Source organism: Sceloporus occidentalis, unplaced genomic scaffold, assembly GCF_023333645.1.
Source record: "Sceloporus occidentalis isolate IW3139 unplaced genomic scaffold, rSceOcc1.0.p SCAF_123, whole genome shotgun sequence".
Taxonomy (NCBI): domain Eukaryota; kingdom Metazoa; phylum Chordata; class Lepidosauria; order Squamata; family Phrynosomatidae; genus Sceloporus; species Sceloporus occidentalis.
This window is the reverse complement of record NW_028317103.1, coordinates 445,853-463,147: the sequence shown is the minus strand read 5'-3', so window position 1 is coordinate 463,147 and position 17,295 is coordinate 445,853. Positions and strand designations below refer to the sequence as shown.

The 17,295-nt window shown below is 42.9% G+C and overlaps 1 protein-coding gene across 1 annotated transcript in view; it reads left to right on the top strand.

Moving 5' to 3' along the window:
- Positions 1–9,931: 9,931 nt before the first annotated feature.
- The window catches only part of LOC149282078 (adenylyltransferase and sulfurtransferase MOCS3-like), a 50,446-nt gene continuing 43,082 nt past the window's right edge, over positions 9,932–17,295 (top strand). The window contains exons 1-2 of the mRNA XM_089498617.1: positions 9,932–9,958; positions 13,392–13,524. Of these exons, the coding sequence (XP_089354743.1) occupies positions 9,932–9,958; positions 13,392–13,524 (160 nt within the window). The remainder of the gene's footprint in view (positions 9,959–13,391; positions 13,525–17,295) is intronic.

Genomic DNA, 17,295 nt, shown 5'->3' with positions numbered 1-17,295 from the left:
ACACACACACACACACACACACACACACACACGAAACTAAAAGTGGTAAATAGATTTCTACTATTTGTCCTGAGTTTAGAAATACCCAATGTTTTTTTTTTTTTTTTGCTTTTTATTTGTTATTTGGCAATAATTACAAGTAGGGATTTGCTTTTTCATAACCCTGTCCCCTTATATGCCCCCCTTAATATGAAAGGTGGAGATGCCACTGATTGATTGGATGTCCAAAGACCCCTCCAAGATGTTATATAAGGACACACAAGGCCCTATAATGTGTGGGCTAAAGAATGCAGCCATAAAGCCTTCCGGTCCTGGTGGTTTATTGTGTAGTTGATTTATCGTAGCCTATATTTCTTTCTGTGATCGCACGATGCACGCAGACAACTATGCTTCCGGGGCTTCTATGACAGAGTAATGGCATGAAGTGACCTTACCTTCCGGTGCTCAGTCCATGGAAGCCCTGGTAGAAGTCCTGGGTAGCAGCGGAGGTTGTCTGCACGCATCACGCAGACGTCCACTGGTTGCCCCACTTGACACCAGGGAGTCTGGAGCATGGGGCAGAGTGGCAGATAGGGGGCTAAAAGGTTGGCAAATAAAAGAAAATAATGCATTTTTCTCAATCAGTTTTTATTAAATATGAAAATAGTTAGTTTACTAGTAGAACACTTTTTTTTTACAGGGTAGTCTTATATTCAGGGTTTTTCCTCTTTTCTAAATTAATATTCAATTAATCAAGCAAATACGGTATATTGAAAAATGGAACTGTAGGCAAGCATTTCCCTAGGGCCCTTCCATGCTCCCAAGCATGCAATCACTCCCTCCGCTATGGGAAGACAGAGTCAGTGTGCAGTCTTCCCTCCCTCTGACTCTTGAAATTGGGGATGATTGTGGGGGAGAAGACCTCTGAGTCCCTTTGTCCCCTCATTTGCTAAACCACACCTTTTACTTATTCCCTGTAGTTTCGCTATAGATCAAATAAACAACACATGAAATGGCACTTGAATGGTTAGGTCAACTGAACAAGACATACAAACCCTTTTATTTGTATGGAAACGTAGCATTGCAGGTATAGATCAACTGGAAATCACATTTAAACTCAGCACTAAAGGTATAGATAAAACCCCCTAAATTATATTGTTTATAAATAATCAAGCTGCATTGAGAGCCATGTTTTTGCTGATGACACAAAATTAACCAGGCTAATCTTTATTTCTAGTGTTGGGGACTGGGTGGGCGAGTGGCAGATGATATTCACCATAGATAAATGCAAACCCTTACGAAAAAATTACTGCAGTTTTTCTGAAGTAATACTGCAGTTTTTTGGACATGAAAAAACTGCAATACTGCACTTTTACTGCAGTTTTACTGCATTTGTACTTCACTGTACTGCAGTTTTACTGCACATTTACTGCGCTTTTTTTTTTATATTGCAAACCCACAGTTGTAATTCAATGTACTGCAGCTTTATTGCATTTGTACTTCCGTACAAAAATAACTGCAGTAAAAGTGCAGTACAGTGAAGTACAAATGCAGTAAATGTGCAGTAATACTGCAGTAAAAGTGCAGTATTGCAGTTTTTTCATGTCCAAAAAACTGCAGTATTACTTCAGAAAAACTGCAGTAATTTTTTCGTAAGGGAAGTTATGCATTATGGTAAAAATATTAACAATGCAACCTATACTATGAATTGAATATTCCTGGGGCAAACTACCAATGAGAAGGACTTGGGAATAATGGTAGGCAACATACTTGGAGAATGCCAGCAAGCAGCAATAAGGTTTTGCCATGCATAAAACGAGGTATTGATTCCCGGGAGGAGGAGGATATCATCTTGCCTCTTTACAGGTCAATGATAAGACCTCCCCTTGAATATGCGGTACTATTATGGGCACTGGTCCTTAAAAAGGACATTATGGAACTAGAAAGTCCAAAGGAGGGCTACACAATTAATTGGAATATACTAGTTATGAAGAGAGTTTATTATCTTTTATTGATACAGCGCCAACAATCTACGCAGCACTTAATACAATACATATATTCAAGGGTATGACAAGACGAGAATTGACTGACAAACCGATAAATTAGGTGGAGAGAGCCCTGCTCGCAAGTTTACAATCTTGAGGGAATGGGGTGACAAACATAAGGTCCAGAGAAAAAGTGAGAGTGTGGTGGTTGTATCAATGACAAGGAGCTTCTAGCAGCTAAGATGGTATGCTTCTCTGAAGAAGAGAGTTTTTAGATGTTTCTTGAATGTTGGGAGGGAGGGTGAATGCTGAAGGTTTGGTGGAAGTAGATTCCAGAGATATGGGGCAGCCCGAGTGAAATCTTGTAGACGGGAAAAGGAAGAGGTGATAAGTGAGGAGCAGAGCCTTAGCCCATGGGAAGAACATAAGGATTAAGTAGGAGAGCATTTGCTTATGAGGGCAGAAATATATTATGTTGGTACCAGGATTTTAAATTAAATTCTAAAGGTAATTGGGAGCCAGTGGAGGGTTTCACAGAGTGGGGAAACAGAAGAGGAGCGGCATGCATGGAACATAAGCCTAGCAGCGGCATTTAGTACAGACTATAGAGGAGAGAGTCGAGACAGTGGAATGCCAAACAGAAGAGTGTTGCAATAGTCAAGACGGGAAATAAGTGAATGAACCAGACTTTTTGTGGATTCTTGGGTGAGGAATGGGCAGATGCGAGATATGTATTTTAGGTGCAATCAGGGACTGATTGTGAGGGATGAAGGGAAGGTTAGAGCCAAGGATGACCCACAGACATCGGGCCTGGTTAGTTGGAGAGAGTCATGTTAATGGTGATCGATAATTCAGGTAGTGGAGTGGAGATGGAAGGAGGGAAGATAATGAGTTCAGTTTTAGAAAGCTTAAGTTTCAAGTAGCGTTGTGACATCCATAAAGAAATAGCAGACAAGCAATTAGTAATACGGTACATGAGCGATGGAAAGAGATCAGGAGAAGACAGGCCGAGTTGGGTATCATCTGCATATAGATGATACTGGAGGCCAAATGAGTTGATTAGTTTGCCAAGAGATGAAGTATAAAGAGAGAACAGCAGAGGGCGAAGGACTGAACCTTGGGGGAAGCCAACTGAAAGTGGAAGGAGTGATGATGTCTTGCCAGCGAAGCTGACTGAGCAGGAATGTTTAGACAGATATGAGGAGATCCAGGAGAGAGCTATATCTCGAATGCCTATAGAAGCAAGTGAGTCAAGAAGAAGGTGGTGATCAACGGTATCAAAAGCATCAGACCCAATAGTATTAGAATGGAGAAGTCCCCTTTTGCTTTGGCAGAGAGAAAGTCATTGGGGACTTTTGTTAGAGTTGTTTCAGTAGAGTGAAGGGGTTTGAAACCAGACTGTAGTGGGTCAAGGAGGGAATTAGAAGAGAGGAAGTTCGTAAGGCGATTGTACACAATCCGTTCAAGCAGCTTAGAGATAAAAGGAAGTAGAAAGATAGGGCGGTAGTTAGTCAGACAGATGGGATCTGAGGAAGGATTTTTTTAGAATAGGTGTGATTAACACATGCTTGAAGGCTGTTAGTACAATTCCAGATGATAGAGAGAGATTAAGTATGTGGGTAAGTGATGGACCAAGGGATGGACATATAATTTATATACTGGAAATACTGCCAGCGCCAATATAAAGAGCTCTTCAGTGACCTGTTCATTTACAGAAATGTACAAAGAAGAGCGGAGATTTCATAGACAAAGGAAGGGATTCTTTAAAGTAAGGACGATAAAGGTATGGAATTCACTGCCAAGGGAGGTGGTGTTATCAAATACAATAAATGCCTTCAAAAGGGGTCTGGATATTTTTTTGGAAAGGCATGACATACAGGTCTATAAATAGAATTAATACTGAGGGGCACCAATGGGTTGCTGAAAACTTATTCATGAGTGACCGCTTGGCGCCCCTCTCTCTGCTCAGTCAGTGCTCCCTCGCAGGTGCACAAAAAAATATGGCGTTTAAATTGGGGGGCACAGCATGATATAGGGGGGCCATGTCTGCCCCCCCCCTCCCAACGCCACTGGTTGCCATGTCACCAATAACAGTTTAATGAGACAAGTACTTAAATGTATCTGCAATTTATTAACTTCTATGTATTGTTAGTGAGATATTATTTAATACAGGAAAATACTGTCAAATTTAGAAGAACTTCCTAAAAGTCAAGGTAAGGCAGCTTTTACATAAGTTGCCGTCCTGGTTCGAGTTAGAGATTCACCTGTATGGAGGCTATATGGTTGACAGTAGTTTTCAATATTCTGCCGGCAGTCTGTCTGGATCCGAGGATTAACCTTTTTAAGTTATTTGATAGCCCTTTGTAGCTTCTGGAGCGACACAGAAGCATTCAACCTTTCCATCTGAGCCTTTGTGAGCCTAGCAATAACTCAATCCTAAAGTCCCTATCATCATACAGTGTTCTAGTATACAAAATTGTGTAATATCTTGATGTGCAAGTTGCCCCTTGAGGTGTTTTGATGACACAAATCTTATATTTTCCTGCCATACAGTGGCAGTACGACTGGGTAGTGTTCTCTTCCTAGTGGACAAGAAGCTAAAAGTATTCAAAGGGTTAAGTCACGGAGAACTCCTCCTACTTACCCATAAAAACCAGCTTCCCCTGAACAGCCCCAGTTTTCTTCTTGTCCCGTACAGGGACGGACTTGAAGCCCTGGAGTTACACATAAGAGGCTGCGACAATTGCATTGCAGATGATCTAAGCAGGCTAAGATGGTCTCAAGCAGAGTCGTCCTTGACCGAAAGGACCTTCACCTCCCTGATGTCAAGATTTGGCCTTCCGGATATAGATTTGATGGCATCCAGGCGAAACAGGAAGGTACCAATGTTTGCCTCAATCAACAGGCAGGATTCACCCGACTTCCTGGACGGTCTGTCCATCAAGTGGAACTTCCATCTGGGATACGTGTTTCCGCCTGTCGCATTAATTCCCCGTGTCCTCCAGAAGATTCGTTCGGACAGGGCTCGGGTATTAGCCGTTATCCCATACTGGCCGAACCGCAGTTAGTTCTCCCTCCTAAGTCAACTGAGTCTAATGTAGTGGGAACTACCTCCCTCACATCAATAGTTGGACGGCGGCTATCTTCCTCCAGATCATCTCCTGATGTTCAAGTTGGCGGCCTGGCTACTGCACGGATGATTCTTCGTGATCAGGGTATTACGGAGGATCTTTCTGACTTGCTGTTACGATCTGTCAGGGGCTCTACTTCAAGAATTTATTTTCGGGTCTGGAAGAAGTTCCTGCTCTAGTATGCCGCTAGGGATGTTTCGGTTTTTCCTCCTTCCATCAGCTCCATTTTGATGTTTTTTAAAAGATGGTTTTTCTACGGGTCTTAGTGTCTCAACTCTAAAGGGTCAGATATTGGCTCTAGTTCTTACCGTAGTTCTTAACGCCCTATGCTCTGCTCTGTTTGAACCTAAAGAAGAAGTGTTGTTTAAACTCCTCTCGTTAAAGACTGTGTTCTTAGTGGCGATTACATCCGCCAAACGTGTAGGCGAAATCCAAGCCCTCTTATCCTCAGACAAGTTTACCATCTTCCATCAGGATAAAGTTGTTCTCCACCTGCAGCCCTCCTTTCTTCCGAAAGTCAAAGTCCACTATTAATCAGCCCTTGGTGCTTCCATCATTTTTTCCGTCTCCTTCCTCTCCGGATGAAGCTAAGTGGCACATGTTGGATGTTAAGAGAGCCCTGGAGTTATATATTGCTAGGACTTCCTCCATCCGTTCCACCGACCAGCTTTTCGTTTCTTGGTCTGGTCGTTCGGCGGTTAAGGCTGCCACTAAGGCTACCTTGTCAAGATGGATCACGGAAACGATTCACATGGGCTACCAAGTCTCTGATCTACCTTTGTTATCTCCGGTCACGGCCCACTCCACCAGGGCCGTGTCTGCTTCATGGGCTGAGAAGGCTTCCGCTTCTCCAGAGGACATTTGCAGGGCAGGACATTTGCTGGTCATCATTCAGTACATTTGTTCGTCACTACCGGCTAGACGTCTTCTCATCCTCGGCAGCGGATTTTGTGCGTAAGGTGCTCCAAGCTGTTGTTTCCTGAGGATTTGGTTGTCCTCCCTTTCTTTCGGGATCTTGTTACATTCCAGTCGTACTGCCACTGTATGGCAGGAAAAATGGAAATTTTTTTTACTCACCGTAAACTCCCTTTGTATCTAATAAATAATTTTTGCAAGAAGTTGTGTGTTCTTGTTACTTACTGGGGCTGTTCAGGGGAAGCTGTTTTTTATGGGTAAGCAGGAGGAGTTCTCCGTGACTTAACCCTTTGAATCCTTTTAGCTTCTTGTCCACTAGGAAGAGAACACTACCCATTTGTACTGCCACTGTATTAAGGAAAAAGGAATTTCCGGTGAGTAAAAAATTTCCATTTTTCATGCCATAGCTTTTATAATAGCTTGCTTGTCTTATTGTTAAGCCTAAAAAATGTGTTTCTTGCTCTTGGAATCTGGTTGTTGTGACTTGTAATTTGAGAATGTGGTGGAGACAAAGGCATCATAAGCTATTATGAGACCTGTAACATCGCCTTGGATGTCTCCTAAAATAATACATGTTGATCAATCTGTGATATGGTATCTGCAAAGCTGACCCATGCAGTCTCTTAAAGATAACCTTTTCATATAGATAAGTTGGGAATCAACAATGCCCTGTGTATTGTCTCCATACCAGAAAGGGACATCGACACCTACACTGGGGCACGATCTGATATAATAATGTTTTCGGTTTTGGATTGGTGGACCCTGGTCAGAATCCTCCTGTCTTCCCCCCCCCCCCCCACACTCACCGGTACTTCTGAGTCCCCGGTGCTTAGTCCGGGCAGCGTATAGAGCTCTACGCGATTCGCGTACACAACTTCCGCTGCAGCCAGGAGGAGGTGCGGTTAGCAGCGGGGGTTGTCTACGATGGACGCAGACAACCCCCGCTCCTAACCGCACCTCCTCCCTGCTGTACACGAATCGCGTAGAGCTCTACAGGCTGCCCGGACTACGCACTGGGGGCTCATAAGCTCTGGTAAGTTTGGAGGAGGGGCAGAGTGGCAAGCCAGGGGGCAGATGTGCATAACTGGGGGGGCAGGTTGAAAAAAAAAAAAGGAAATAAAAACAAAATATTTTTCTCAATCATAGCTTTTATTAAAAAAAAAAAAAAAATTGTTCACATAGTTTACATGAATTAACATTTGTCACGGGGCTGGCTAGTCCGACCGACTATCTCCGCTGTCTTGTGCTCCCTTAGCCTGGGACAACACACTTCCCCCGGTTCCCCAGTCACTAGCCGAGACTCAGTGTAGGGTAAAACCAAACGAAGACTGATTTATTTTGGACACACAGGGTTGGATATATCCAGCAAAACACACATTAACATAAAACCAAGATATTGGGACACAAACCGCCCCCTTAATCTGCCTCCCAGAGACAACAGGGGCAGTAACGAGATTAACAATACAATAGGGGGAGACTGATTTATACAACATTAAACTGAAAGAATGGTGGTCACTCCCTGGTGGCAGATCCTGGCTGTCTGCTGGAGATAATCCCCTCAGCCAGTGATGAGATGATACTGCTGGGGTAGCCACAGAAGCCTTTACAAACCCAGGGCCCATAGTCAATAGGCAGTCAGGCTTCTCCAGTGGTCCCAGTGATGGAGGCTTCCGTCACAACATTTACTGGTAAAACTTTTCCTATAGGGTCGTTATATTCAGGCTTTTTCTTTTTTTTCCCTAAATTAATACTCAGATTTTGGGGGTCGTCTTATAATCGAGCAAATACGGTATGTCAGCCAACATCAGTCTAGTTCTATTGAGGGTAAAATAAAGTAATGTATCTGCCATTAGGGTCCAGTCTAGTGGAGTGGATAGTCTAGATTGTTATGTAGCAAAATAGCCAAGTGATCTGATGGCTATACACAAAAAATACAATATATATTTAACCTAATAAAATGCTATGTGACCATTGATTAATGACCTTTTTGGTCACTAATCATTGATCCGTCTCACTTCAGATTAGGCCCCTGGATATTGATCAACCCTAACGCTATGCAGTACTATAACCGAACATCTAATCCCACCTATAACTATCCACTAATATCCACCTATAGCGATCCTAATGTTACCCCTTATGCGATCAGCTAGCCCACTAGGGGGTGTTTAAATTGATATTTGGGACCTTTACTGTACCTCAAATGAGACATAGACCCAGTAAAGTCATCTGTCAAAATTCCAAGTTTGAAAACTGAAATGTGTATGTTCCAGTTTTGACTCCATAATGGCTGAGGAACATTATTTAACCATGCATGTGGGATATTGCTGTACTGTGGTGGTGGTGGTGGGGTGCTGGTGTGTAATCGGCTGCATGGGGCAGGCCAATATGCCCCTAACTAGAGTAACTGATGCATATGGGGTATTCCTGTACTCTGGGGTTGTTTCTGAATACAAATCACAAGTTGTTTCAGTAATTTTCATGTACCCAGGGAAAGAAATGTACTAAAATACTGAATGGGTTTGTTAAAAGATGAAAACAATGTCATTTTACTGCAAGGTTTTGGACAGACTGGAGCTGAAATGGCAAAATCAAGTGTTAAAACGCCCCCATTAAAATACTTTGAGATGTCAACTTTCAAAAAAATAAATTTGTTTAGGTTTTTCTTTTACTGGCTGCTATTGGGGTGTACCTCATTTAAAAAAAAAAGTCTTGTTTAGAAACAATCATGGGCATCATTCACATTTAACCCTGTCAGTAACAAAAACATGAAAATACCCTGCATAAGAGGTGTTTACAAAAAGCAGGACAAATACCTTAATACACTTTTGGTGTTTTCCTATTTGCACTGGGTATATGTAGTTTTTATAGGTGAAACTCAAGCCCCCCCCCCTATTTTCCCCACATTTTTAGATATTTTTCATACTATAGTTTAAATATATACTGTGTGTATATGTATATATGTCATAGACCACATACAATATGATAATCTTTCCAAATATGAATGTAATATGAAAAAATATAACTTGCTTACAATGTAATAGTCCATTAGTTAGCTAGAAACAAATGAACTTCAAATATTCGCAATTAGAGCCATTCCACATTAGAGATAAAGAATTTTCTATAAGGACTTACAGAAACCGGGCCTAGAGCCACTATCATGGCACACTTGATCTGAATCATGACCACCGTCCCAATACAGCTACTTTCTACCGGTAGGCTGAACTCACCAGTCCTACGGACATTTAAAAAATGCCCTCCTCTCTACTCCAGGAGGTAGATACCTCCCCTTTTACAGAATCTTAAACGTTCGCTACTGAGACAGTAGCCGAGGTGGCAAAATTGCTCTGGCCTCTGTTTGACGCAATAACTTGCTGCAAAGATACTTAAAAGCAATATTATCAGAATTAGTGGTTGCTCGTTGAAACTTTAACATACTGAGATTTTAATTAATCGACCAGTGGTGTTAAATCTGGATGTGGGATATACAAGGGATTATTTGTGAGTGACTGGAGACAGACTAACACATAATTCTTCTTGGGAGATGAGGAATAAATATATAGATATGCACTCACTGGCCACTTTATTTGGTACACCTTTCTGGTACCGGGTTGAACCCCCTTTTGCCTTCAGAAATTTTTGTGGCATACTTTCTACAAGGTTCTGGAAACATTCCTCAGATATTTATGGACATGATGGTATCAAGCAGTTGTTGCAGATTTGTCGGCTGCACATCCATGATGCGAATCTCCCATTCCACCACATCCCAAAGGTGCTCTATTGGATTGAGATCTGGTGACTGTGGAGGCCATAGGAGTACAGTGAACTCATTGTCATGTTCACAAAACCAGTTGGAGATGATGTGAGCTTTGTGACATGGTGCATTATCCTAATGGAAGATAGGTACACTATGGTCATAAAGGGATGGACATGGTCAGCAACAATACTCGGGTAGGCTGTCCACGGTTAAACAATGCTCAATTGGTACTAAGGGGCTCAAAGTGTACCAAGAAAATATCCCCCACACCATTCTACCAGCAGCCTGAAACGTTGATACAAGGCAGGATGGATCCATGCTTCCATGTTGTTTAGGCCAAGTTCTTACCGTGCCATCTGAATGTTGCAGCTGGAATCGCCATTCATCAGATGAGAGAGCCCCCTGAAGAAGCTCATTGCAGCGAAACGTACGTTGGGGTTGGTACGTTTGGACTTGGCACCATTCATTACCAGCCTTTCTTCTAGGTTTGGTTAGTAACTTTTGAGCACCGATGTACCATTGCTGTATGTTATTTCATTTGTTCCTTTTCGCTTTATCACTGTGGTCGTCCTTGTGTTTCTTATTTGTGCCTTCATATACATACGTATTTCCATCCTAGTTCCTGTAGTCTTGTGCCTCTGTTCTTATGTACCTTCCTATATGTGTCTTGGTGCCGAGATGCTTTTATATTATATATATTTTTTTTATATGTATTTAAATCATATTGTTTAATAAAGATTTACTTTGTATATACCTTTTTTCCTTACGTGCTCTCCTTGCAATAGGTTTTGGTGTTTATATATGTACAGTGCACGTAGCTCTACCATTATTGGTAGTTTGTTTGTTTTTGGTGATTATTCATCAGATGAGGCAATGTTCTTCCAGTCTTCCATTGTTCAATTTTAGTGAGTCTGTGCGAATTGTAGCCTCCGTTTCCTGTTCTTAGCGGACAGGAGTGGCACCTGGTGTGGTCTTCTGCTGCTGTAGCACATCTACTTCAAGGTTCAATGTGTTGTGTGTTCTACGTACCTTGGTTGTAACAAGTGGTTATTTGAGTTACTGTTGCCTTTCTGTCATCTCGAACCAGTCTGCCCGTTCTCCTCTGATATCAACAAGGCATTTTCGTTCACACAACTGCCGCTTGCTTGTTTTTTTTCTCTTTTTTCAGAACACTCTTTGTAAACCCTAGAGAAGGTTGCACGTGAAAATCCCAGTAGATCAGCAGTTTCTGAAATACTCGGAGCAGCCCAACACCATGCAACCATGGCACCAACAACCATGCCAGGTTCAAAGTCACAAACCCCCTTTCTTCACCATTGTCACGGATCTAGCTAGTCCGACTGACTACCTCCGCTGACTTGTACTCCCTTAGCCTGGGACGATACTCTTTCCCTTGTTTCCAGTCACTTTCTGAGACTCTGTGTTGGGTATTAAGAACTCCTTATTGTACACAGGCTCAGATATATATATATATATATATATATATATATATATATATATATATATATATATATATATATATATATATATATATATATATATTAACATCAACACACAGAATCATATCTGAGCAATATAACCGCCCCCTTTAGCTGGGTGATTTAGGTCCCCCACCTCTGATATCTTCCACCGATCGCCAGGTTGGAGCCCTGACTGGTCACCCTGCGGAGATAATCCTGCCTGGTTCACAGAGGGCGTAACTAGGCAGCAGGCTATTCTGGCCACCCAATAGTTCCAGAAAGAAATCTTGTATGTACTGGGCCTGGAGGTGTGGGCGGCAGAAGAGCAGCTTCTGGATCGGGGCATTACCAAAAAGGGGCATAACATTAAAAGCTGGGTACATTGAGCTGCTGTCATGTGATTGGCTAATTAGCTATTTGTGTTAACAAGGAATTGAACAGGTGTACATGTTGGTGGTATATTATGCACATTTTTATATATATATATAACCCACTTCATATATTTGTTTATTAAATGGGGAATCATGGTTGACCAAGATAAATATGCAAAAAAACTCCAGTCACTAAGGTAGGTAAAACCCCTGGTCACGAAAGAGTTTATTTAGAGCAACATATGTATGTTTGTCTCAGTCGATTTGAGCTTGGTATACCCCATGTACAGTGCACAGCACTGGTTTGTGTATTTTTTATGCATGTGTATAAAAATCACAGGTTATAAACATATTCATTGCCATGCATTTTTGTTTCTAATTGGATAAATATACAAGACTTGCCAAGTAGAACATAGACAAATCTGAGAGCCAGATAGATATGTTTTATTTAGGAGCCAGAAAGAGCTCAATATAAAATGTCTAGCATACCTCCCAACATTTCAAAATGTGAAAGAGGTACACATTTTGTTGTGTTAAATCGCTTTCGTGCAACTCACCAATATAAGCAATTGCACTTTACAATGTCGCGCTTCATTTTTGTCAGCACAGTCTTGCGTATTAAAAATAACCAATACTTCAATTGAATTGAATTCCCATGAGGCTCAGCCAGCCAGGTGTCCACCGATGCTGGCTGAGCATCATTAGAAGAGTAGGCCACAGCAGCAGAGACACTGCGTTTACACACACCTGCCCATGAACACACACATACATATACACACACACACACCTGCCTTTACATACACTGCCCTTACACACAAATATACATTGCCCTTATACGCACGTTTACACATACACTGCTCTTACACACCAGCTTACAAATACGTACACTGCTCTTACGCGCACTTGCCCATACACAAGCTTGCAAGCACACACATGTCCGCATACACTGTCCTTATGTGCCAGCTATTGATACAATGTGCGGGGATGATGTCATATCCTAGCCATCGGCATAATTTGCTGCCGCGTAGTGATAAGGGAGCAGTAAGTGACAGACCCCGTGCTCCTTAATGTTGAACCGACTGGAGTGAGATTGGATTGAATTATGCTACTAGAGATTTAAGAAAGTGTAAAGTTAATGTTACCAGATGATGTGCGGTGTTAAGTAAAAGTATAGATTGATAGTGATGCCATTATTTGTCACCAGTTATACCATTGGTAAGGTAATTGATGAAGGCAATAAAGTCATTGATTTCATTTGTAAGGTCATTAGCAAAATCACATGAGGGAGCTTTTGTGCGTTAAAGTGAGAAATTAAGTGACGTTTTTTTTAAATGTAGTAATTTAATAAAATTGTATTTGATATCCTTAGAAAGCAAAAAACCTAGATTCCACATGTATAATAAAACAAAAAATACTCCCCAAAAGCAAGCAGCTGCCAGCAACACTCTTCCTCAAAGTGTTTAAACCAACAAACGATAAACCATGGAGCGCGTATGCATAGGGGATGTATACGCGCTCCATGGTTTATTGTTTGATGTCATTACATTTAAAACCCCTTTCTGACAGAAGGGTTTTCATTGCCAAAATCTTGTTCTAAACAACTTTTAAAATCGCCACATGAACTGTTCTTAGTTTCACTGTACAGTTAAGCTGTTAAAGCTGGATACTGGGGGCAAGCTAGCTATGATTTTCATCTAGGGGACCCTTGAGGGACAGTTCAGTTTGTAGTGTAAACAACTGGCTGCACTAAAGCCAACAAATGTTTTCATTACTAACATGGTATTTATTTATTTTAGGTAAATGTCTCTTTATTACCAGACTTGCACAACAGCAGCAAAAAACTGCCTGAACTAACCAACAACATTCTCAAAAATTCAGACATCTTGAGATACAGCAGACAACTTATTTTGCCAGAGTTTGGTATTAAGGGTAAGTAAAGTGTGGATAGTGACAATATTTTGGATATAAAAACAAAAACATGAAGTCCTCGTTCACAATAGCCAAAATAAACCAGTTCTAGATAGTTACCATGTAGAGGACTGCATTGGGAGGCGGGTCCCTTGCTGGTGTTGCGGGTGGTCGCAGGCGGTCAGGCACTGTACCTGCGGGTCCCGGTAATCCCGCGCAGTCCCGCAAGGTTGCCTTCGCGCTGCTCATTACATTTTCTCTTCTCTTGCTCCGCCCAGGAACAAAGCAGAGTCGTGATGTGACGTCACTTCCAGTGTCCGCCTTGTTCCTGGACAGAGCAAGAGAAGAGACGCTGTGAGGGAGCAACTCGAGGGCAGCCTTGCGGGACTGCGCGGGAAATCTGCAGTTCAGGAAAGGAGGCGGGCGGGGTTGACCACAAATGTGGCGGGAGCGGGCGGGGTTGACCACAAATGTGGCGGGAGCAGGCGGGGTTGACCACAAATGTGGCGGGAGCGGGTGGGATTGGGCACACGTTGCGGGAGCGGGCTGGATTGGACAAAAAATCAGCGGGAGCAGGATTAAAAAAGCAGTCCCGCGCAGGGCTCTATTACCATGCTTATTGCATTTAATAACATTTTACTAGAATAAAATCAGCTGTGCCTTACAATAAGTTATCTTAAGTTTTATTGTTCTAGTTATACAACAACATACTTGAATTATTATTTCAGGTTCTGAAGTAAAAGCCTGCATGTTTCTCCACAATACATAGCTCTGTAAACGTGCTTTGTTACAGCTTTTCTAACCTTCCTGGTATTGGAGCAATTGGCGTGTTTTGTGTGTGGCTGCCCTAGGCCTAGCCCCAGGGCCTTGTTCTTGCAAAGGTCGCTGGTGCAGATAGGGCAGTTTCAAGGCACATATTTGATCCCCCAATGGTTCATAGGACAGTGACGCACTGGGGAGCCTGATCGGCCCCTTGGGCGGTCTGTCCATCAGTGTTGCGTTAGCGGCAATAACTCCATAAGTTTAGTTAAAATGTCGCTGGCTGGAACATTTATGAATTAGCCAACTGTATGCGGGCAATGCCCTTGAACGGTGTAGAATCATCCTTCAAGGGAGACGTCTATTAATGAATGGGAGGAAATGGGCAGAAGTCATCCCACAAAGGAGTAGGCTTCATGTTGTCCCAGCAGGCACAGAGAGCATTGATTGGATGGGAGGCCCACGGATCATCACAGCATTCTTTGAAACCAATGACATAAAGAGAATAAAGACCGGTTTTAAGACAGACGAGACCTTTCTAGACAAAGATATCACTATTCTTATGGCAGACTTCAATTACATCTGGCATGACATCACAGGATACAAACAAGTTATAGAGAGACCCATGTGCTGGCAGAGATGAGTGAAAACGGAAAGAGATTTGTGGACCTGTGTGTACTCTGTAACCTGGTCATCAAAGGCAGCATCTTTCCTCACAAGCTAATCCATAACAGTACCTGGTTATCGCCGAAAAACGAGGCAGAGAGATCGAAGATGGCAAGACATTTAGAAAATAGCTAAACTAATATAGGCACACGTCCCTATCAAACACCCCAATATGTGTTCAACAACATCTCCCGAGTACAGTGATACCACCTATGCATGGGTTTGTCTGGTGTTTGGGGGCTAAAAGGCCACATTTGGGATGTGCGCTTTTTTCACCCCATTTTGGTCAGTCTGTTCCTATACCCTACCACTCCAATGTACCCCATCAAACCAATTTTTTTTTTAAATTAGACACCCCTTGGGTATTTAAATGCTTTTACTTTAACTCTTTCCATGTCAAGATTTTTGGGAAGATACAGCGCTAATTTTAGCACTTTTTTAAAATTCTTTTTGGACTTTTTGTTTCTTACATTTTGGATGGCTCCTCTGATGCATAATTATTTATAAATGTTACCACTTTTTTGGCTTTTTTTTTATTTTTATTTTTTTATATTTTACTAATCACATTGTGATTAGAAAGCTGTGCATTTGATAGTTAATTGGAGATTCTTGGCTGATACTCTCTGGACATTTGGCATAACTGGGTCTTTCCACCATTTAACGATAGCTTTATACACAACTCCAGTGGCAAAAATGAGAGGTCCCTCCTTGGACTCGGACCGATTTTCCATTCATAATGGCACTCGGCAAGGATGCCCATTGGCTAATTTGTTATATGCCTTAACAATCGAACCTTTTGCAGCCTACGTTAGAAACTCTGTTAATATTCAGGCTATAAAAATTGATAAATACGATTATACGCTGACGATGTTCTATTAACAATGTTCTGCCCTGCTGGAAGGATTGTTGAGATTTGGACAATATTCCAACTACAAACTCAATTTATCAAAGACGGAGTTGATTCCACTCCATTTACCAGAGTCTCAGGCCTAATCCAAACACAGGTCCAGAATGATGATCAGTTGACCCAGATTGATTATCTAGGGATTAAAATTGGAGCAGTTCTAGGTAGATTTGGCCCTAAGTACCATGAAGGGCGCTAGGGCCCCCGGTGTGGATGGGTTCACGGCCGCCTACTATAAACGCTTCAAACACATTCTGTCCCCACATTTGACTGTACTGTTCAACAAATTCCTCTCGGGATCCCCGATACCTCCAGAGATGCTTTCCGCCAAAATTGTTGTGATTCCCAAGGAAGGGAAGGATGCTTCCTTTTGCTCCAATTACCGTCCCATTTCCCTCATTAATGTGGACGTTAAACTCTACGCTAAGATTCTGGCCATGCGGATTGCCCCATGCTTACCAAGCCTGATCCACCCGGACCAGGTGGGCTTTGTCTTGGGTAGGGAGGCCCCTGATAACATCCGCCGCGTCCTGGATGTCGTTCATGCGTCCCGGTTGGCTCGGTCTCCGACCTTGTTACTTTCTCTGGATGCGGAAAAAGCGTTTGACCGGGTCGACTGGGACTACATGTGGGCGACGCTCGGGACTTTTGGTTTCACTGGGGGTATACTCACTGCTCTGCGTGGTCTTTATTCTTTCCCTAGCGCGGTGGTGGACACCAGGGGGGCAGTGTCTTCCCCGTTCCCTATCCGCAATGGTACGCGGCAAGGCTGTCCCCTTTCTCCCCTTCTATTTGCTCTGTGTATTGAGCCTCTGGCAGCTTCTATTCGCCTGAATCCCGACATTAAGGGGGTGCAGGTGGGAGGCTCTAATTACAAAGTTAGTCTCTTCGCAGATGATGTGCTCCTTTCCCTCACATCCCCCCTGGTGTCCCTGCCGAACCTGTATGCCCTTTTGTCCCGCTTTTCGGCCATCTCGGGCTATAAGATCAACAGCTCTAAATGTGAGGCGTTGAATATCTCATTACCTTCCCACACCGTTGAACTTATAGCCTTGAACTTCGATTTTAAGTGGCAGCCTCATCGGCTTTGCTATCTGGGGGTATACCTGACTGCCCGCCTTCCCGACCTCTATGCTGCTAATTATCTCCCGATGCTGCAGAAGCTGAAGGGTGACCTCCGTCGGTGGATGCCCTATAATATTTCTCTACTCGGTAGAGTTTATAGTGTTAAGATGACACTTTTGCCTAAAATTCTCTACCTTTTTCGTTCGCTCCCTGTCCCTCTGGTGCTTCGGGACCTGGACCTTCTGCAGGCGGAGATCTTTCGCTTTGTTTGGAGGGGGGCCAGGCCGAGGTGGCGACGTGCTCATCTCTACCGGTCGCGCGTTATGGGGGGCCTGGGGGTCCCTCACCTTCTGTCCTATTTTCATGCTGCCCAGTTGGCGCAACTGGCGCTGGTCCAT